The sequence below is a fragment of the Eschrichtius robustus genome, chromosome 19 (assembly GCF_028021215.1).
Source record: "Eschrichtius robustus isolate mEscRob2 chromosome 19, mEscRob2.pri, whole genome shotgun sequence".
Lineage (NCBI taxonomy): Eukaryota > Metazoa > Chordata > Mammalia > Artiodactyla > Eschrichtiidae > Eschrichtius > Eschrichtius robustus.
Genome location: NC_090842.1, coordinates 4,480,001 through 4,502,347, shown reverse-complemented (window position 1 = coordinate 4,502,347; position 22,347 = coordinate 4,480,001). Strand labels below are relative to the sequence as shown.

At 53.9% G+C, this 22,347-nt stretch overlaps 1 protein-coding gene across 2 annotated transcripts in view; it reads right to left on the bottom strand.

The window, feature by feature from the left end:
• Window positions 1-1,622: 1,622 nt before the first annotated feature.
• The window catches only part of ZDHHC7 (zinc finger DHHC-type palmitoyltransferase 7), a 31,423-nt gene continuing 10,698 nt past the window's right edge, over window positions 1,623-22,347 (bottom strand). Inside the window, exons 2-9 of one of the 2 annotated variants that reach the window (XM_068527621.1) lie at window positions 16,164-16,249; window positions 14,714-14,836; window positions 12,965-13,286; window positions 6,669-6,793; window positions 5,593-5,689; window positions 5,068-5,149; window positions 4,194-4,324; window positions 1,623-3,569 (exon numbers count right to left, since the gene is read on the bottom strand). In XM_068527621.1, the coding sequence (XP_068383722.1) occupies window positions 3,393-3,569; window positions 4,194-4,324; window positions 5,068-5,149; window positions 5,593-5,689; window positions 6,669-6,793; window positions 12,965-13,279 (927 nt within the window). In that variant the 5' untranslated portion in view covers window positions 13,280-13,286; window positions 14,714-14,836; window positions 16,164-16,249 and the 3' untranslated portion in view covers window positions 1,623-3,392. The remainder of the gene's footprint in view (window positions 3,570-4,193; window positions 4,325-5,067; window positions 5,150-5,592; window positions 5,690-6,668; window positions 6,794-12,964; window positions 13,287-14,713; window positions 14,837-16,163; window positions 16,250-22,347) is intronic. The other variant, XM_068527620.1, reaches the window with a different exon arrangement.

Below are 22,347 nucleotides of genomic sequence, written 5' to 3'. Positions count from 1 at the left end.
TAAAACTATCACAGCCTGAATAAAATACCCAATAGAAGAGATAGAAGACAAAGTTAAGTATATTTTCCAGAAACCAAAGAGGAGGCAATGAGAGGAAATTAGAGGAGAGTCTAGGCAGCCCAGTGTGTAAAAGTCAGAAAAATAAGAAACTGGAGAGGGTGAAACTCCCAAAGACGGAACACGGCAGTCTTTTTTTTTTTTTTAATTTTATTTATTTTTGGCCGTGTTGGGTCTTTGTTGCTGCGCATGGGCTTTCTCTAGTTGCGGCGAGCGTGGGCTTCTCACTGCGGTGGCTTCTCTTGTTGCGGAGCACAGGCTCTAGGCGCACGGGCTTAGTTGCTCTCCGGCATGTGGGATCTTCCCGGACCAGGGCTCAAACCCGTGTCCCCTGCATTGGCAGGCAGATTGTTAACCACTGCGCCACCAGGGAAGCCCCTGGAACACAGCACTTTTGCCAGAACCGAGGAGCACGTGTCTCAGGTGGAAAGGGTCCACCAAGCATTAGCACAAGGCATCAAGGCACAGGACTGTTGACTTTGAGGAACCAAGGACTAAAAAGAAGATAGTAAAGGCTTCCTGAGTTAAAAAAAAAAAAAAAAAAAAAAGGCAGGTCGCATGAGACAGGAACCGGAAGTTCCCGGACCCTCTCAGCGGCAAGGCTGGGAGGCCGCAGTGGGGTCTCCACAGTGCACAGAGACCCCGTAATTTCCACGCCTCCCATCAGTCCTGGGGCAGAGCCATTCCTTCCGTAAAGATCAGCACCCGGCTCGGGGAGCGCTCGCTGACCCAGCCGCACACCTGCAGTTGGCCGCAACTTCCCTGTGTCCTGTGTAAGGAGCGATCTGGTTTCATACTGGATCCTCAGTCAACACTTTGGGCAGCTGACCCTGTCACTGAAGCCTCCGGAATGCTGCTTTGGGATCAACAAGGATTTTACGGGCACCCCGCCCACTGTTCCCGGGCTTTTTCCAGGCCGACTCTCCTTCAGGATACTTCTCACTCCTTAAGCAGCCAAACCCAAATCTCCTAACAGAAGACAGGATTCAGCCACCTTCCTAGTTGGGCCATCTTTTCATTTTCCATTTTAATGCAGACGTCATCTGAGATGAGCCTATAAAACATTCCAACAGGAAGAACACAAAAGCGCGGCACAATTCTACAGAGCCACAAACGCAAGCCTGAGGGTGGCTGCCCGCGCGGCGGCGTGCTCGGGGACGTGTCTCCAAGGCCGGCCAGTGCCTCCCTACGCGGCGGCCACCCTCGCCTCGCCTCGCCTCTCTGGGTCCCTCGAGTGCAAGTACCAGACACACTGTTGAATGAAGTTGTGGGCACCTGAGATGCTGGATGGAAGAGAGTGATCTTTAAAATTGTTTTTGTTTCCAACTGCACTAAAAAAATGAAGGGACGTTTAGGACAAAGCTAAGTGAGATCAGTTGCGTCTACTGGAAGTAAAATGTTAAATGTGGAGACGGCGACCTTTGGGAGAGCGGCTCACTTGTCCCCGGCGATGATGGGGCTCTGGAAGCAGCAGGGGGGACCACAGGGGCCCGGGTGCCGGTGTCAGAGCCGAGCACGGAAACACGCCAACGACCCACCAAGAACCGCGCCACTGAACAAACTGCTGGAGAATGTCAACTGGTGGCTTTATTTCTTAAAAAAGTTACACTGAAAGAAGAGGTTGAAAAGTCAAGTATACTTGATTTGCACATATTTGCCAAGTCTCACAGGATTCAACCACTTAGATAATTGTTTTTATTGATAACCAGGATATACATATGAAAAGCCTCACATTGAAGCCCAATACACACGTCCAACCCAGATGACAGATATTGCAGAACAATCTCGGGAAACCCATCAGTCTCCTGTTCTCCTGTTAGTCCTCCGGCTGCGGCTCAGAGCCCCCCGTTCACAGCCCACTTTTCTGCAGTGACTGAGTCCATTTCACACCCATCCCACAGCTCGTCTACTCAGCTAGACCGTTGTCCAGTAGGCCCTTTGTGGTTCTGCGCCGGCAGTGGTAGAAACCCTGATCGGGACGGGGGACGGGTTAATGCAAACGAAAGCAAAACAGCTCACAGATGAGCAGAGAGGCGTGGAGACCAGGAGGGAGACGCCCACTCTTCTCAGCGTGGGACGTGGGCTCCGGGGACCCCCCCCAGACCTTGTCAGAGATGGCTTCCTCCTCAGTCCCGTGAAACACCGACAAACCAGGCAAGTTTAAGGCGAGTCCCCAGGGAGGGGAGCTGTTTGCTTTCTGGCATAATTTTAAGCTCTGCACCAAGGGTCCTATCGCTTGTGACGTGGGTAAAGAAACAAAATGATACCCCAAAAAGGTAAAAACTGAAAAATCAAACAAGCTGTCGCCATCCTGAATACTGCCTGCAGGCGAGGCCCACGGGGCCCAGGGGCTCCTGCCTCGCGGCCCCCTTCACCTCCTCGGCCGCGCGCGCCCCCTGCACGGCCAGCTGCGCATCAGGCTGCAGGTACCAGGCCGCCGCAGACGCTGCTGTCCGCTCACCGAGGGGCCGTTTACACGCTGCTCATTTGGCCGGAACCAAACAGGTCAGTGCCAAAGCCCTCTCACACACTCAAGATTTTTTTTAAAAAATTAAAACAGGAGGGCAACAGAAGACCACACAGGAATGATTGTTCTTTGGATTGAGATATTCTCCAGTATGCAATACATTCATAGTAAACCCCACGGGAGGGGGGACCCCGCGCAGCTCTCCCCTCTTCCCTGAAACGTCGGTTTCTAAAAAATAGCTTGTCTGTGGCACACGCCCATGACGTGTTATGTTGCCTGAACAACACGGCCCACTTTAAAACACACGTGCACGCACACACACAGACACGTGTGGACTTGCCCACAGGGTCAGGGCCCACCAGCCCCGGGCGGGGAGCGAACCTGCAGCCCCGCCGCTCCTGCGTCCAGGCCCCTCCTGGACCGAGGCGGGCCCTCGGGAATCACGGGGCCGGCGGAGCTCCCCGAAGCCACCAGCCGCAGAATAATCCCTGGTCACTGGCTTGGCTCGTTTTCTTCATGCCTGAGAAAAGCAGCTCAGCACACAGGATTTTAATAACCCGTGTTAACAACCCACGAAATTTCTTAAAGAATGCCAAGTATGGTTAACAAAACTCCTAGCTGTGCAGGAAGATAATGACATTTGGCTTCTTCGTGCGGCCACGTCCCTTTGTTACTGGACGGTGACACGGATCAGAGCACCCAGTTAGTGTGGGAACTCCGCCATCTGTGACCGTAAACGTATAAAACTCTGCTTGCTGCAAGCAGCTGGTCTGCACTTGCCCTACTGGTTGCAGGTGAGCTGTCGATACCCTTTCCGACCCCGAATAAAATAAAGTCCGTGAACAAGTCCCAGCACGATGCGCGAGCCTCACACCGAGAACTCGGGGCCCCCTTTCCTAGGTCTCGTCGGCAGTCGCCTGAATCGGAAGCCGACGCAGGGGTTCATCCAGAGCAGCGAGGGGGGGCCCCCAAAGACAGACTTCATCCCCTCCCACCGCAGCCTCCGCTCCCACGTCGGCTTCTCACTCTTCAGCCTCTCAATCTCCTGGGGGAGAAAGAAAACCAAGTGGGCGGCAGCGCCAGGAAAACCCTCAGCAGGTACGGCTCAGGCGAGCGGTGAAAACAGGGGAAGCCCCACCAGACTCTCACGTCCCTCCGCACGTGGGAACGGGGCGTCGGGGTCAGCAGCGGGGGCTCTCCTGGCACCAGCCCCGCGGCCCCCCGAGCACAGCCAGGCTGCAGCCACCAGCGGGGTGGACAGCCTAGGCAGCCCCAGAGGCAAACGGGGAGCCAGTCCTCCGGGCCAGGGACTGATCTTTTTTTTCCACGTATTGTATTACAAATATTCATCAAGCGCCTGCTCTGGGCCTTCAGTTCAAAGACATGAAGGTGCCCAACTCCCTGCAGCTGCCAGGGGGCAGGGCCTCCTAGAAACGGAATGTGCCGGCTCTCCCTGCCCGGCTCTGTTGACTCTCAAATCCCAGGGACGCTTGAAACCCGAGCTGCACGCAGTGAGGGGGGGGCACGTGCGGTGATGCTGTCGCGGCCCCTCGGGGCTGCCCCGGCCGCCTCCCAGGTAACACGCGGGCCCCCGCTGTCCACAGCAGTGCGGCCCCCCGACTCGTGCTCACACCAAGGCCTAAGCAGACAAGGCGGCGAAGGAGCGTACCGTTTCATCGTTGCATATGGAGTGGATCTGGGTGCCGAACATCACTGCGGTGAAAGTGAAAAACAGCAGACCCTCAAGGCACAGGAAGATCAACAGGATTACAGTGACTGGAGGTGAAAAATCACTGCATTCTGTGAACAAGAAGAGGCTGGCTGTGACTGGACATCCGAGCGCGGCGGGCATCCCAAGCCACAGGTTGGGGGGGTTCAGGTCACGGAAGAGCCCCCTCCGTGCCACCCTCAGGCCGGCGTCCACGGAGGAAGGAGCTCGTTTTGTAAACAGGCACACCCGCTGTCCACCAGGGGTGGAAGGCAGCCCTGCCAGGCAAGAATCCACACCACCACTACCTGGTCAGCGGATTCGCAAGGTTCTGTATCACCCCAGGTTTCTACTGAGACTGTATTCGTGTACTCCACTGCGTACTAAAATACAGCTAAAGCCAGAAAAGACGAGAGTCGTGTGTGCCTCCACCTGTGAGCAGGCCCCACTCGGGCGCACACCCAAGTCCAGGGCCGCCCAGCTCGCGCCTGCCTGGCCTGGCTCCCCTCGCGGGGCGACTGGTATCAGCCACGCCCGGTCGACCAGCCGGCGCACACACAGGCCCGCTGGGAACACGACGCATTCTCGCCCAGCCTCAAAAATCTGCGAAGTACAAACGAGACTCAGCAGAAACTATTAGCTGACTCAGGAGGACCAAGCGTATGTACGTGGCTTCGTTATAGCAAAAGGGCAGTGTAAGAACTGCCCCATCCTCTTTTCTTTAAAAGCTCAATTAATTGCTAAAACACCGAAGCGGATTTCCTTCGAAACCGGAGGACCCCTTCTTCCTCCCTTCTTCCGCTGCCTCCCCTCGCCCCCCACGGCGTGCGCTTACCATTCCACTGCCCTCGGACGCAGGCGACGAACTGCAGCCCGCAGAGCACGAGCGCGTGCACGGACGCCAGCGCGATGTACATCTGCGGGGAGACACCCGTTAGCCCACGCGAGGACGAAAGGCTGCTGAACCGCACGTTCACTCCTGATCTCACGTGTCAGTGAAAATGAGTGAGGGAAGGAATGGCAGCAGCAGTGGACCTCTGCCTCGCAAGGCCCACACGGGACCAAGGACAGTAATCCACAGTGGGGAAATACGCTCGCTCTACCACTTCGGCAAGAGCCTGTTAACAACTGTGGTTCAAGGTATCTGGGAGAGAATCGAATCACAGTAAAACACCTAGAGTAACACAAGCAACACACACTCGTCTGGTGGACTACTTCCTACCAGTGACAGCACAGGTACAACGTGAGTCCCAGAGAAGAGGCTGCAGGTCTGATGTCAGAGTAGACTTACTGGCTCCAGGTACGATTCCAGATAACGAACTCACTACGAGTCACTGACGACGCGAGTATCTTTACTCACAGTGAAGAGCACGAAGAATCTCTGGTTCTTTTCTCCGACACAATTGTTCACCCAAGGGCAGTGATGGTCCATTTTCCGAATGCATCGTCTGCAAATGCTGAAAAGCGGCACAGTTAGATCTTCGCCCCTCCACGCGCCGAGGCAACACCGCCCAGTGAAGGCAGCGCTGGGAAGGGGCCACCCAGGGGGCCTCCTGCCCCGCGGAAGGGGTCCCGGCAGGGGCGGGTCTATGGCTGCGTGGGGAACGGGTCCCTGCGGTGGTGGGGGCTCTGGCTGCACCTGCGAAGGGTTCCATCCAGTGGTGGGTGTTCACACTGCCTGGGGAAGGGGTCCAGCAGCGGTGGGTGGGTGCTCTGGCTGCACCGGGGAAGGGCTCCCTCCGGTGGTGGGCACTTGGACTGCACCATGAAGGGTCCCTGCGGCTTGGGCACTCAACATGCCCTGGGGAAGCGGTGCCTGCAGTAGTGGGGGGGCTCAGCCCCAAGTAAGGGGTTACAGCAGTGGTGGGTCTGTGGCTACTGGGGAAGGGGTTCCTCCAGTGGTGGGTACTCGGGTTGGCTAAGGAAAGGGGTCCCCGTAAGGGTGGGTGTGGGCGAACAGGCTGCCCTGGGGGAAGGGCTCCCTGCAGCAGTGGGTATTATGGCTGCCAACAGGGAAGGGGTCCTAGGAGGAGTGGGTGCTTGGGCTGCCCTGTGGAAGGGGGTCCCTGTAGCAGGGGTTGCTCTCGCTGAATCACGGAAGGGGTCCCTCCAATCGTGGGTGCACAGGTTTCCCTGGGGCAGGGGTCCCTGCAGTGGTGGGTGAACAGACTGCCCTGGGGAAGAAATCCCTTCAGCGTGGGCTCCGGCTGCGCCGAGGCAGGGGCCCCTCCAGTCATGGGCGCGTGGGCTTCCCCGGGGCAGGGGTCCCAGCACTGGTGGATGCACTGGTGCCGCAAGTAAGGGGTCCCTGCAGTGCTGAGTGCTCGGGTTGCCCTGGCAAAGGTGTCCCTTCAGTAGTGGGTGCTCGGGCCACCCTGGGGAAGGGGTCCCTGCAGTGCTGGGCGCTCGGGTCCCCCTGGGGGAGGGCCGCCATACCTGCAGTGGTGGGCGCGCTCGGGCTTGATACAGCAGCACTTGGGGCACTTGTAGATCACTTCTCCAGGCTTCAGCTGCAAACTCTCCATGTATTCTTTAGTAGCATTCCCTTTGGGTACTGCCCCCTATGGTTTAATAACAATGCATTTTAGCTGGGGGGAAGGAAGGTTAAAAAACATCAGTAAATTTAGGAATTAGTCTTGGGTGTTATGTATCGTGATATAATTTATAATGCTGTAGTTGCCACTTATGTTAATATGAAAAATAACTATTACTCAGGCAGGACCAGAAGTTTTATTTTTCATGGAAAATAACATGCTTTAAAATGAATTCAAAATATAGAGTGCGTCATCCTTCATAAGGCGAGTCACCTGGGTTTTTCAAACTTCACGCAGGTCGTGCCAGAGGTGAGGTGTGTTTGCGAAGCCACTCCAGCCCCAGGGCAGCTGGCGTCCCCAGGGTGCAGCCGGCCCTGCGCACAGCTCCTGGGCAGGGCTTCCGTGATAAGCACACCCACAGGTTTCCTATCAGCTGCAGCAGGGGAGCGCTGAACAAAGCAATCTCAAAAAGGACTTTATCTTGTGTGTTTAAAGTTATGTAATGCATCTCTGCCAACCTAATCACGAGAGTGTCACACACAAGCCCCAAGCCCCCCGCCTCCCCCAGGCGTCTGGCCCCAGGGGCAGGAGCTGCGGGGCTGTAAGTGTGTGTCTGCAGGAGCCCTGAGCACTAGGGGAGCTTGAGAGGTACGAGGAATCTGGAAATGGGAGCCAGAGCCGGAGAGCCCTGTACACGGGACGGCAGTGGGCCCGAGCAGAGGGCACTGGGCCCGAGTAGGCTGCAAAGGGGGAGGAATTGTTCTTTGGACAGTGGAGACAGAAAGTGGAGATCACGTTTGGAAGATCATTCTGGGCACCGTGGCCTGTGGACTGGCAACAAGGCCCAGACCCCGTTTCTGTGCCCCACGGAGCCTGTCCTTCACACAAATGCACGTTTCTGGAGAAGGAGCCCCGCTGGGAGGAGCCGAGCAGGGGTGAGAGCACGGGGAGATGGCAGGCACGCCGCTGTCAGCAGGAGCTGCGCTGGAGCTCCTGAAAGCCCACTGCCCGGCTGGACGGGAGCCCGAGCCAACCTCTGCGGGGCCAGGGCCGACACCCACGTCTGCAAAGCCCAGCAGGCGCGTGTGGAGACCCAGGACCACTGGCTCCAAGGCCCCCGGGGAGCCGGACAGGCGGCCCTGTCACCAGCAGGAGTGAGGCCCCACAAGGTGCCCCGGGTTCGGGGGGGAGCACAGGAAGGGCTGCAGGCAAAATGGGAAGGTTCACTGCCCTCCCCTCCCCTGCAGCTGACTGCCCTCCAGATGGGCACCGGTCAGTCCCCCATCCTAACACAGGGAAGCTGCTGTGGTCAAGATCCTGGCCTTAACACGCCACCTGTCTCCTTAATCTACAGCGTAAAAAAAGTTCAGGGTTTAAAGGCTCACTTTTGAGAATTTACATCAGAAGGTCAGGTCCAGCATTTTACTCACTCAATTTTCCCAACACCGGCCGCTCCTGATGACAGCTCGGGTCACACGTTTCATAAGACGATGGAATGGACCAGGTTTAGCCACACACACGCTGTTTCCACGGTAAAACACGTGACCTGACACACTTCTGCGGAGCACGGCACCCCACGCCGCCCGCTGGTTAAAGAGCGCTCCTGCGACCACTCACGGAGAACAGGTGTGCATCTCGAGGGGGAGACACGTCAGGTAACACGTAACAACCAGCCCGCGTGGAGATGAAGGCGTTTTCTGGTCCTTTTTGCGGCTCAGAGCCCCGGGCAGGCGGCCCTTATCTCCCCGCAGTGCCTCCCGATGACCCACCCAGGTCCCCGCGGCTGGTGATCTGCGCTTCGATTCCGTACTCCGAGATGCGCTCTCGCAGGCCTGACACGGAGCAGAAGGGCGGGCCCAGGTCCACTCAGCACCGGGTCTCACCAGGTCACACCAGACGAGCGCCCGCTTCCTCGGCACCAGTGGGGGCCCCTCTTCGCTCCATCAAAGAAACCTTCCGAACAGCTGAGGCACCTTCCTCAAGCTCGCGTTCGCCTTCGAACCATTTTCAGGGCATGTTTTTTCTAAGACGCACCTTGCGTGTTTCACCTGTGTCCCGCCAGGACTGTGGTCCCTGCCATAGCCACGCCTCCTACCCCAGTGCGGCCCAGATGGCTCCCCTTCGGCACAGCGTCCTCCGGACAGCTTTGCCACTCGCTGCTGCTGCTGCTGCTAGCGCCCGACCTCTCACACCCGCACCCACCCGCCTCTGATGCGCCCTGGAGAAGGAAACCAGGTGCCCACGCTTAGGAAGAGTGCTCCCAACCACGGCATACGTATACCCAGGGAAGTTATGATTTGCAAAGCACATTTTCCCCCCGCATATCTTTCCATCTTGACCCCCTGGTTCCCTCCCTGTCACGCATTCTGGATCCCCAGGACCTGAGCTAGGGGGCACGGGAGCGTGGCGCTTCCCCTAAGTCTACCTGCTAATTCATGGGCAGCACAGGGGACGAGAAGCATGTAAAGACACGTACAGGGATATAAGCTGCAAATTCCACAGTGGAAGGAGAGCCACATGACAAAGGACCGTGTTTCTTCAATTTAAAAAATCCCAAGGAACAAGAGGGGACCACCGAGGTGAAAAAGGAGACACGTCAGCCAGTCACAAGGGATAGATCTTATTTGGACCCTGATTCAAACAAAAGAATATAAAAGGACTGAGACGACTGAGGAGACGTGGCCTCCCACTGGACATAGTGAGGAATTCTCCAGCCGCTCCACACGAGCCGCTGGCGCTGGAGCCGTGCTTCTATAAAGAAGAGCCCTTTTGGGGCTTCCCTGGTGGCGCAGTGGTTAAGAATCCGCCTGCCGATGCAGGGGTCGAGCCCTGGTCCGGGAAGATCCCACATGCTGCGGAGCAACTGAGCCCGCGCGCCACAGCTACTAAAGCCCGCGTGCCACAACTACTAAAGCCCGCGTACCACAACTACTAAGCCCGCGTGCCACAACTCCTGAGCCCACGTGCCACAACTACTGAGCCCGCGCACCTAGAGCCCGTGCTCTGCAACAAGAGAAGCCACTGCCATGAGAAGCCCGCGCACCTCAACGAAGAGTAGCCCCTGCTCGCCGCAACTAGAGAAAGCTCACGCACAGCAACGAAGACGCAACGCAGCCAAAAATAAATAAATAAATTTATATTAAAAAAAAAAAAGAGCCCTTTTTAAAGATACACACAATTATTTACAAATAAAGTTTTATAATGTCTGAGATGTACTTCCAAATATTCTGGGGAGGGAAAGAAAGGGAGTAGGCGAGGATATCGCTGACACGAGATTGACCACGAGGTGATAAGCAGGGTTCATGACCCTCTTCTCTCCACTTCTGTGTACAATGAAATGTCTGTAAGAAGTTAACGAAAAAGCAAGGGCTTTGGCAACAGATAACTGTTCAAACCCCAGCTTTGCCTCTTGCCAGCTGTGGGTCTCACCTTCTGACGTGATGTACGCCCACCTCCGCAAGGTGCTGGCGGGTTAATGAACGCCCAAAGGCGTCCCAGGGCGCCCGGCACGGGACCAACGGCTCCCGGCACAAAGGCGCCTTAGTGGGCCCTCGGCACACATCTGCTGGTAATAAGGCTGATGCTTGTCAAACAAGGCTGGGGACAGAGGAGAGCAGGCTCTGGGTGCGGGGCAGCGGGTGGCCTTGCACAATCTCATGCTTCTGAACACTGAGACTCACCGCCGGAGGTGAGCTTGCTGCCTTGTGACCGATCAGCTCCCTGATCCATCAAACGTCAGAGACCCCATCTCCCTTTCTGCTCCCCCCTCAAAGGACCAATAACTCTTCTCAAGAAACAACCCAAGCCAGAGCCAATCCTAGCAAAGAGTGACTGTTCCTACTGGCTTAGTAAAAGGACGTCCAGCAGAGAACTGGCCTCACCCCGGGTGGCATGACGGCTCTCGTTCAGCCCAGACTGGACCCCGGGTTGAAGGTGATCTGCAGAGAGGAGAAAGCAGCCGCCCTGATGAGCGGACGGAGCGGACACCCGACCCCGCTGGCCACGCAGTCTCCCCCCCACTGTGGGTCTGGAACCCAACGCTCCCAATTCCCTCTGGTGTGAGGGGCCACCGTCTTCACTAGGCGGCAGAGGGGCCAGGATGCCGGGAAGGACAGGAGTGTCTGGCGGCTCGGTCGGCCTCTCCCCCGCCTCCTTCCCGAGAGCTTCCCCACCCGTCCCAACGCCTGCCCGGGGCCAGACGCACCCCTGCCCTGGGCTCCTCACACCCCGCTGGGTGCCCTCGATTCTATTCACACTGACTCCCGGTGGATTCTGTAACTTGCAACTGGAGTCCTGACGTGTGGCATGGCGGAAACAGTGACATCTAGATGTCAAGACGGAGGACTTGAACGGACAGTTCTCCAAAGACCTACAAATGGCCGAAAAGCCCAGCATCATTAGTCATCAGGGAAATGCAAATCAAAACACAATGAGATATCACCTCACAGCCATCAGGATGGCTCTCATCAAACACACGAACAGTCACCTGAGGAGGTGGAGAAGCAGGAACCCTTACGCTGCTGGGGGGAATCTTAATGCCTTGCAGCCGCCATGAAAAACCACCCTCAGCAAGTTATCGTAGAGTGAACACATGACACGGTAATTCCACTCCTGGATCTCTACCCAAGAGAAACGAAACACAGGTCCACACAAACCTGGTCCACAAATGTTCACGGCAGAATTGTCCATAACAGCCAGAAAGTGGGAAGAACCCCGATGGCCACCACCTGATGATGCCTATAAACAAAACGTGGCCCATCGCCACAGTGGAACAGTCTTCAGCCGTGAAAAGGAACGAAGCACTGACAGTGCACTGTGCGGATGAGCCCTAGAAACCTCGCGCTGAGTGAAGGAAGCCAGACGTCAAGGCCACGTATCCTTGTATGATTCCATCTATGTGATCTGTCCAAAACAGGCCAATCCAGAGACAAAAAGTACATCAGCAGTTGCCTGGCGCTGGGGGACCTGGGGGGTCGGGGCAGTGACGGCTAAGGGGGGGCAGGGTTTCTTTTCTGGGTGATGAAAATGTCTAAAATGACTGCGGTGATGTGAATACACGAAAATCATCGAACTATTATACACTGCAAAAGGGTGAATTTTGCGGAATGTGATTAAAAAATGCTTGCATCCAGGACTCACACCCTCCTCCACCTCACGCTCCGGCCCTCAGTGCTTCCATCCAGCTTCTCGGCAGCGAAACAAGTGAAGCGAACACGCCCACCGGGCGCAGAGGCAGCGCGCTGCACACACCTGCTACCCGACCCCCGGCTCTCGGGGCTTCCTGAAGAGAGCTCTGAGGCCTCTTCCCGCGGGAGAGGGGCTGCAGCAGGAGCGGGACCGCGGGGGGAGGGAGGCCTACACTGGTCAGAAGACACAAGCACTGTGATGAGAGGGGCCCGGCCGGGTAGCCCTCCCTCCCCCGGCCCCACCGGGCACACCGCAGCCTGGCACCCGGGCACCGACGTGGTGGCCTCCTCGCCAAAACGCCTACAAACGATGGACCCAGCCCCGTTTTCAACATGCAGGAAGATGGCTGACACCACCGGGGCTCTTCCTACAGCGAACTTAAAGATAATAGCTAACCTCTAGCCCGAAGAAGTTACATTACTTGCGTGTGATCAAAAGGCAACTGGAAAAATTAGTAAAGCCCTAGATGCCACATACTCAGCTTTCAGTCCATACTTTAGAGAAACGAAGTATTTAAACTGGAAAGGGGGACTTCCCTGGCGGTCCAGTGGCTAAGGCTCCGTGCTCCCAATGCAGGGGGTCTGGGTTCGATCCCTGGTCCGGGGCTAGATCCCACATGCCACAACCAAAGATCCCGCGTGTCACAACTAAAAAGATCCCGCAAGCAGCAATGAAGATCCCATGCGCAGCAACTAAGACCCAGCACAGCCAAATAAATAAATAAATATTAAAAAATAAAATAAACTAGAAAGGATTTCAGGCATTATTCAGTACACTTTCTTCATGTGAATAAACAGCTCAGTGGAATGTTTTCCATGAATATACCGTGACATCACCTCTCTCTGGGCGCTGGGTTCCTCCAGCGAAGCCATGAGCAATGCCACCAGCCTGCGTCCAGGAACTCGTGAACCCCGAGGCTACGGGAGCACGAGGCCCTCCGCCCGGCGCCGCCGCTGGTGCCTCCGCAGCCCAGACCCGGCCGAAAACCCCAGCAAGAGGGCAGGTACTCACGGGGTCGGTGAGCATGGTCCTCAAGTGAGACGACAGGGCAAGCACCGCCAGGCAGTTAAAAACGACTCCATTGACCACGGAGTACCAGAAGTCTTTGGAAGGCAGCAGCATGACGAACGTCACCACGAAGTCTGCGTACACGACCAGCAGCCACGTCACGACAGCACAGATCATGCCGCAGCCGTCGCGGATGAACCAGACCCTGTCTGCCACGTCGGCCTCGGATGAAGAGGAGGAAGAAGAGTCGTAGTTGTCACTTTCGGTCAGCAGGGGATGATGTTCGACATCGCGGAGCCGGTGTCCTGATGACGGCATGGCTTCCCTGCAGGGGCACGGGACACGCTGGTGAGGCTCCCGGGGACACACGGCCACCTGCGGCTGGCCCCAGCAGCACTGCTCAAGGACGACGCGGGGCGGGAGCCAGACGCACGCCCTTGGCACCCAGGCTCCAAGCCCGGCGGAGACGGGGCCTGGGGTACCACGGCCCCATCCACGGGGCCAAGGCCCGACGGCCCGCAGCGCACACAGGCCAGCGGCTGATGAGAGGCTGACAGACAAGGGCTCTTTCACTGCGCGCTTCCACGCTGGCCCACGACCGCAGAGCCCCCAGTTCTCGCCTCACTCTTCCCTGTTTCACTGAGCCCTTCACTCTCACTTCTCCCTCGTTCTAACTGTGACAACGTGCGACCGTGCTTTTGAGGCAGGCTTCTTTAACTCTCTGCTGTTTCTAGAACGCCCTTCCTCTTTCAGTCTTTTAACAGTTTCCTTCACGTATCCGTTCTTTCGACAACTCTCCCATATTTCCTAAAGTACCTGATACCCGAGAACACATAGGGTCAGAAACTAAAGGAAAACTTACACTTTTCCTAGCAAACATTTTGCTGCTTCTGTAAACCTATAACCTCCTCTCATCAGTGTTTGATATGAGTAGTAATACTCATGATAAACAAAGAAAGGGAAACAGTCAGTTCATTTGGCCTTGTTGTTCGAGCAGGGGATGGAAAAACACTGACAGCGCTTTATCAGACGACCCAAGGGCTTTCTCCACTCAGGCGCCGCTTCTTTCAAACAAGCAGAGAGCAAGTGACTATGGTCTCCCCAACGTGGGGGAGGAGGGGGAGGGATAAGAATGCTCCTGGGGTCGGGTCTGCTACAACTGATTCACAGCATCGGCTTTGGAATCTTGGCGTTACTTTCTTCCTTAACTGTAACTAGAGCACGGTAATGATGAAAACATTTACTGAATGAATGAATTTGCTGATGAGAGTTCCTTCTGCAAATATTTTGCAGAATTCCCTCTTGATACAAAGATACTGACTAGTACAAGACAGAAATGAAATTGTTCCCCCCAGTCTGCTCTTAGATCAGACAAAAAGAGCTTTATAATTACTGAAGTGAAGAACTGAAGATAAGAATTTGGGCAGCCCCAAACCAGCCGTTCTTCAGCCAGCACATACTGGACCCGACGGCTGCCTTCCTGCCGAGCCCCTTCCCTCCGCAGAGGCCACCCGCCCTACAGCGCCCGAAGCGTCTCTCTGCCAAGCCAGTCATCCTGCAGAGACAGTCCTCCTTCCTCTGAAGAGCACTTCGAAAAGGGACTCAGAACATCAGACACGGCTGTCTGGAGAGGGTGCTGGAGCGCGGTTCTGTCTACACCACTGTAAAGCCTGATGCCGTCGGGGGGCTGAGACCCTCTGGACGGAGGACCAGCTCAGCAGCTCCATGGGCAGTGCGCTCAGCACTCCCTACCTTGAGAGGGCGTCTGTGTCTCAGCCCCCGGCTGGCTGTCAGCCCTCGTGGGAAAGGCCTGGGTCTTCTCTCCGGGCTCCCCGTCGGTGCCCGCACGCCCCTGGGCTCACGGCAAGCGCGCATCTGTTTACAGGCAGACGCAACAACGTGAATTGGTCCCCACCTCAGATCCAGAGAGTGGCCTAGTGATGGCCACAGAAGTTTTTTAGTGAATCATAAATGTTCATCAAAGGCTTAAGCTGAAGAATTCCTCTGACCAGAATCCCTCTGCTCTACGGCTACTTCTCAGGTAGGACGCTTTCTATGAGAAATGGGTGCCCGCCTGCTGGGCAGTGCGCAATCGCTGCGGGGCCATGTGTCCAGAGACAGGCTAGCTTTTTATCAGAGCACACTTGTGCAGCCCGAGTTCTGCCTAGAAATCAGGACCCGAGTCTTCTGGATGCCTGACCCAGTCCCGATTAACCTTCCTGGCTGAGGCACTGGTGACAGCAGCCGCAGGCCTCCCCCGGGGGTGCAGATGGCAGCTCTATTTGTGAGGAAGGGTGACCGCACACATACCAACCCCAGTGGGCGGGGAGGGACATTCCCAGAAGCACGTTAGGATAGTGAGGCATCATGCCTGTGTGCTTCAGAGCCGAATTTGTAAAAGCCACTAGAAGGCAAAGGGAAAACAATCTGATATACCCAAAAGTCACTGCATTTGCAAGAAAGCAATCGATGAACACGGCGAGGGTAGGCTGAACACATTCGGTTATCTGTCATCAAGCGCAGGCACCTTCCGCTGAGTCACAGCACTTACACTGCATTAATGCAACAGGAAGGGAGGGGAGGAAATGAAGAAACAATTCCTTTACACTCAACTAATCTAAAAATGCTGGGAACACAAGAGCAAATGGCACAGCAATTGGCGATGCGAAGCCAGGGCGAGGGCACAGTCTCACTCTGCGCTGATACCCATCGCTGGTGACTGAATACTCTGCAAGATCATGTCTGAAAAAAACCTGCAAGCACTGTGCACTGACCGACGGTTTATCTACTTTAATGTCCAGTTTAATGGGATTCTGTCTACACTCCTGAACCTGAGCTGTTTATCCTCGTGTTAGATCAAGCCCCGTTTCCCAGAACACTAAGAGCAACACTGTGGACCTCCATTATTTAAGGGACAGCCACTCAAGCAAAACCCTTCCAGTGGCTTACACTTGAGAACACCCCTCATCGTGTAATACCTGCTACTAACTGATCGACTCCCTTCATGGAATCTTCCTCCAGGGACACACTCTCCTTTTAGCGTAGGTGGTAAGCAAACCAAAGACGATACGTGAAGAAAAAGATTTACTTGTCACCATTAGCCATCTGAACTGCCCGTATTTGCCTTTTCAAAGGTGTGCAAGTTAGTGTCAGCTGTTAGAGAGGAAACAGTGATTAGAGACCTAAATAAACAATCACTTACCTCACAAATTATTTTTAGACATTACTTGAACATTTTGTGCCTTTTCTTCAGGATCTTAAGGTGCATACTGTCCTATGTGACAGGATCTGAAAGATAATAAAATCTGATTAGAAAAGGTACTTATTTTATGACCAAAGTGCACACTATTTCTTAGTGCATGATTAATTTTTGGAGCACACGTAACCAATGTGACGCTTCACACCTGAAATTCCGTTATTCAGAACTATCTTTAACTATGAAATCATGACTCCTCTAGGTTTTCGTTACTAGTAAACTGATTGACAATCCTGAAAATTAAGTAATTTATTTTAAACCTCTCTGTTCTACCCTCTTGTTACTTTAACCCTGGTTTTAAATACAAATCTCTAAGCCAAAATCCCTGAGAAAGAGCCCCAGGGATAATCCAGACCAAATCTGGTCAACCTGCATTTCAACAGGCGACAACTGTTCACTGTTCACCAGCCACAGCAGAGGAATTACAGAAAAGACGAGAAAGAGGTGAGAGGGGCCCCAGGCCCCGCTGGGGGAGGGTGCCCCGGGGGGAGGGGCCAGGTGCACGAGGGAGCGGGCGGAATGAGGGAGGAGCCTTCCAGTCTGGCAGCGTCTCCCACTGGGCTCACTGGCAGGTGGGCAAGCAGACACAGCCTCCCTAGAGGCACTCATCTGGCCCAAGAAAAAAGGCCGAAGACACCAAGATGCGGGGTGTCCCCCTCCCAAAGAGGTCAGATTGCTGCCAGGTTTCCCTAAGACCAGGGCCGCCAGAGGACAAAGGACCATGGACACAGACGCTCCTGGTACATCTCATTCTTAAATATGAACCAAGAGCCAACGGATGTTCTGGAGAAAGCTCAAACAGGTCTCATGAAAGAGCCCCAGAAAGAAAAGAGAGACACAGGAATTCAGAGCAGGCATAATGCACAGAGAAGAAAACTTAAGAAATAAGAGACTGCATCTGTGAGACAAAGAGGAACATTCTGAGAACTTCCTAGTTATTGGAAAATAAAAATATGACGGTAGAATTTTTTAATCTTACAAACAGGATTGGAAGAGAGAATGGGGAAATTTCCCAGAAAGGAGAACTAAACAACAAAGGGGAATGGGGGAAGGATAAACTTGGAGTTTGGGATTAACATATACACACTACTATACAGAAAACAGATAACCAACAAGGACCTCCTGTACAGCACAGGGAACTATATTCGATACCTTGTAATAACCTATACTGGGAAAGAATCTGGAAAAGAATAGATATACATATATATAAAACTGAATCAGTCTGCTGTACACCTAAAACTAACACAACATTGTAAATCAACTACTGTAAATCAACTACAAAACAAACAAAAAGACAAAGACAAAGACAAAGACCTTAGGAGAGAAAATAAAATGAAATCAGAGGACCAACCCAGGAGGTCCATCTTCCAAACAACAGGTCTGGCAAAGGCACCGCCGAACAAGACGTCCTTCCTCTGCACCGCTCCACCGCCACCCAGGCTGGCGGCCCCGTGTGCCTCGCAGCCTGTACACTCTGTGTGCATCTGATATCCTTCCAACGTAACATGTTTCTCCCCGCAAACCCTCAGTTGGTGTCTGTTTTCTGAAACCAAGACCCCTGACTAGGACGCCAGGAGGCTGGCGTGAAAGAGGGTGAGGGGACTGGGGGGGGTCGAGGGGTGGGCAGGGTAAGCACCCCTGGTCTCCTCCACGGAACATGCTCTGGTGCCCCTCCCAGTAACTGGGGGCTGCTCGCTGCCTCCTGACCGGGAGTGCCCCCGGCCGCCGGGCCCGGCTCTGCTGTCAGGCTCCCCTGCCCACCCGACCCTGCAAGTCTCCTCAGGACCCGTCCTCCCTCCACAAGGACCTGGACAACCTCCCCGCACCCGTCACCGCCACCCTGCACACCAAACGTTCCCTAGCCTATCAGTGGCTCTGAGTCCCCTCTGAACTTTTCCGTAACAAATGTGGCCGTGAACCACAGGCTGCTTAAACTAATGGAGGTGACTTTTAAAATATGGCATTTATATATATGGTAACTTTTTTCAAACATCTATGCAGTAGCCAACAACTTTAAATGCCAAATAACATGCTGAACCAGTAATGCCTAATTACGCCTCGTAATACTTTCAACTTTTCATTCACATTCATTTTGAATATCTTCAAATGAGCTTATGTTAGCACTGTTTTAAAAGAAAACCGGCTTTGCAAAACACAGGACTGCCCATTGCAGTCCTCAGGTCTACAGCACAATCTCTACAATGAGACCAAATCCCCAGTTACTTTTATAAATTTTAAAAAATAACCAACATGGCAACCACTTCGGAAAGCGGTCTGGCACTTTCTCAGAGTTAAACCAACACCCGCCCTGTGGCTCGGCAATTCCACTTCTAGGTATTTTCCTCAAGGTGAATATGAACACAAAACATGTACAGAACCGTTCACAGCTGCTTCATTCATAACAGTCACCAAACCAGAACAACCCAAACATCCCTCACCAGGAGATGAATAAACAAACCATGGTATCTTCGTACAAGGGCATACTAAAACGGGGTGGCGGGATTACGGATACATGCAACGATGTGGATAAATCTCAAAAAATCACGCTAAGTGAAAAAACCAGACAAAGAATATGTATAGGAGGAGTCCATCTCCATGGCACTCTAAACCAGGCGAAGCTAATTTATTTTTGAAAGAAATCAGAACGGGGTTGGAGCACAAGAGGGAACGACGGAGAGCCCAAGGTAGCTTTCTGAGTTGACGGAAAGGGCAGCAGGCTACGCAGGCGCACGCGCTGTCAAACCAAATTCAATGAGCTGTTAAAATTACACACTTAAAACTGTGCATTTCATTGTACGTTAACTATGCCTCAATTAAAACGTGAACAGGAGAAAAAATAACCAGCACGGGTACACGTGCAGGTGTAAAAGGGTGTAGTAACAGCCAAGTTCTAAGTGCTGCTGAAACCGTTCTCTCCCTACAGACACTGCCTTCTGAGCCAGACCCTGTCTCAGTTTACTTTTAACAGTATCTTCGGGCAAGTGTCTTAAACTCTTCCCCTCACTTTTTTCCCCATGTCTATAAACAGAAAATGCATTTCTCATAAACAAACAAAACAGGTAAACAAAAGACATCAATATACTTTGGTGATCAGTTGCTACAAAAAAGAATGAAGATCCAATGATTTTCACTGTTGCAATAAAAGGAAATGTCTACCCTAGAGTCTGGTATTCACGTGTATGTTAAAACACTGCTTAAACTCATCACTGTTTTACTATTCATACGCCCACTGCTGACCTATAAGAAACAGGAATAAGCACATCTCTGCTTCAGGCACAGAAGCAGCATGTGAGGCAAACACAGGCCGTGAGATGTGCTGAATTCAAACGTGGGGGCGGGGCCTCCAAGCTGCAGCCTCCACGGAGGCCAGGCCGAGGATGCGCAACCTCGGACAGGCCCTCAGCCCACGAGGGCTCGCGGGAGAGAGGCGGGGACCGGCCTGGTAAGCGAGGTGCTCCGTGTTATCCCCAGTGGCACGCAGAGGGCAATAAGGGAGAGAGATGACAATCGCTTATCCCGTCCAGAGGAACCAGAAAAGTGTCGGGTAGGACGACAGCAGGAGTGGGCCCACAGGACAGGCTAGATCCGCACAGGAGAGGACAGTGCAAGAGGCACAGAGGCGGGAAGGGCAACCCGCGGGCTGCAGGGCCCCGGGCTCAGTGTGAGGGAGGGCGGGAAGGCAGGGAAGGGGAGGCCGGGGCCCCGCACAAAGCACTCCGAAGGCCGAGCTAGGCAGCCTGAAATTCTGTACGTCATTCTGCTGCAAAGGGAGACTGGAACTTCGGTCAACAGACAAACGTTTTAGCAAGATAACTGGTGACAAACTAAGATTAGGATGGAAGGAGGAAGACGGGCAACCGGGAGGCAGCTGCCACGCCCCAGAGCAGAGCTGACAGAGGCAGGGCCAGGAGGGGAGCAGGGGCCTGAAGGGGACGAGCCGGGGTTAGGAGCAGGAAGGCTGGCTGCAGCAGTCAACACACACACGGGGCCGGGACCTTTTCCCAGCAGTTTCGGTAAAGAGCCAAGAGCTTGCAGACTGCATGGTGAGAAAATTAAAGAAGCAAATTTGTTTAAATGCGGTTAAGTGAAGGACATATGTAGCTGGAAGGAAAAAACATTTTTTTCAATTTCCCCTCTTACGTATTATCTCATTTAAAGCTACGGTGGGGCTTCCCTGGTGGTGCAGTGGTTGGGAATCCGCCTGCTAATGCAGGAGACACAGGTTCGAGCCCTGGTCCGGGAAGATCCCACATGCCGCGGAGCACCTAAGCCCTTTCACCACAACTGCTGAGCCTGCGCTCTAGAGCCCGCGAGCACAGCTCCTGAGCCCGTGCGCCACAACTACTAAAGCCCGCGCGCCTAGAGCCCGTGTTCCACAACAAGAGAAGCCACCGCAATGAGAAGCCTGCGCACCGCAACAAAGAGTAGCCCCCACTTGCTGCAACTAGAGAAAGCGCGTGCACAGCAACGATGACCCAATGCAGCCAAAAATAAATTAATTAATTAAAAAAAAAAATAAAGCTATGATGAACCTTTCAACAAGACAAAATTCTATTTATTGTGTAAGCTGAGTTCATCCTCACTGGCTCCCAATAAATAGAATTAACGTGGCTTCTGCAACGAATTTTAATTTGTGTAACAAATGATTGCTTTCTCCAAGTATTTAATTGATGTGATGCCTTGTTTTCATTTTATATAAAACCTTTTATACTGTTCCAATAAATATCTTTATTAGTAAAAATAATAATAATAATAAAATAAGAGGACGGGACCAAGATGGCAGAGGAGTAGGACAAGGAGCTCACCTTCTCCCACAAAAACACTGAAAATACCTCTACAAGTGGAACGACTCACACAGAACAGCTACTGAACGCAGGCAGAAGACTTCAGACTTCCAAAAGGGCAAGAAAACCTCCGCGTAACCAGGTAGAACAAAAGGAAAAAGAAAAAGAAAGGAACGTAGACGGGGCCTGCGCCCCAGGCAGGGAGCTGTGGAGGAGGACAGGTTCCCGCATCCTGAGAAGCCCCCTCGCCGGCGAGGAGATCAGCCTGGACAGACGGGGCGCGTCGGAGCCTAGCAGGAGAGCACAGCAGCCAGTGTGCGGAAGGCAGCACAGAGAGCAGCCTGCACAGGAGGCTGGCGCCGCCACCCGGCGCTCCCCGGCCTCAGACGCTCATCTGCCAGTGCTGAAGCTCAGGCTTCGGAGGTCAGACCCAGGGAGAGGACCGGGGCGGGCTGCACGGAGACGGCCTGCAGAGGCTGGACTGTGGCAGCCGAGGGTGTGCTCGCAAGAAGCCCGGGCCTGTCAGAGAGCCAAGGCGCCGTACTGAGGGGTGCACGAGGAGAGGGGAGGGGCCACCATAAGAGCTTCTTTCCCTACGTGCACTCCCAGGCAACAGGACACTGCCTGCAGGAGCTCTGCGGGCGGGCACGAGTCGCTGCCGCCATCGCGGGCTCCAGAGGCAGGCACAGGCCACCGCTATGAGACCTGTGAGCAGTCGCCAAGTGCTGCCCCCGCCATCCCGGGAGCGCACAAGGGCGGCTGCACCTGCACACCCCATATCAAGGGAATAAAAGCCAGCACGTGCTGAGGAAACAGACAGCAAGCGTCCAAACTAAAAGCAGCCCCTCCATTCTGGAAAAGATGGCGGAGTAGAAGGATCGAGCTCACCTCCTCTCACAAAAACACCAACATCACAACGAACTGCTGAACAACCATCGACAAAAAAGACTGAAACCTACCAAAAAAGATACTTTATATTCAAAGATAAAAAAGAAGTCACAATGAGACGGTAGGCTAGGTGCTTTCCTGCCAAGACAATTAACAAAATGGCAATAAGAACATACATATAATTACCTAAAATTTAATGGGATTTGTAATGGATACAAAAACAAGACCCGTATATATGCTGTCTACAAAAGACCCACTTCAGACCCAGAGGCATGTGCAGACTGAAAGTGAGGGGATGGAAAAAGGTATTCCATGCAAATGGAAATCAAAAGAAAGCTAGAGTAGCAATACTCTTAGCAGACAAAATAGACTTTAAAATAAAGACTGTTACAAGAGACAAAGAAGGACACTACATAATGATCAAGGGATCAATCCAAGAAGATATAACAATTGTAAAT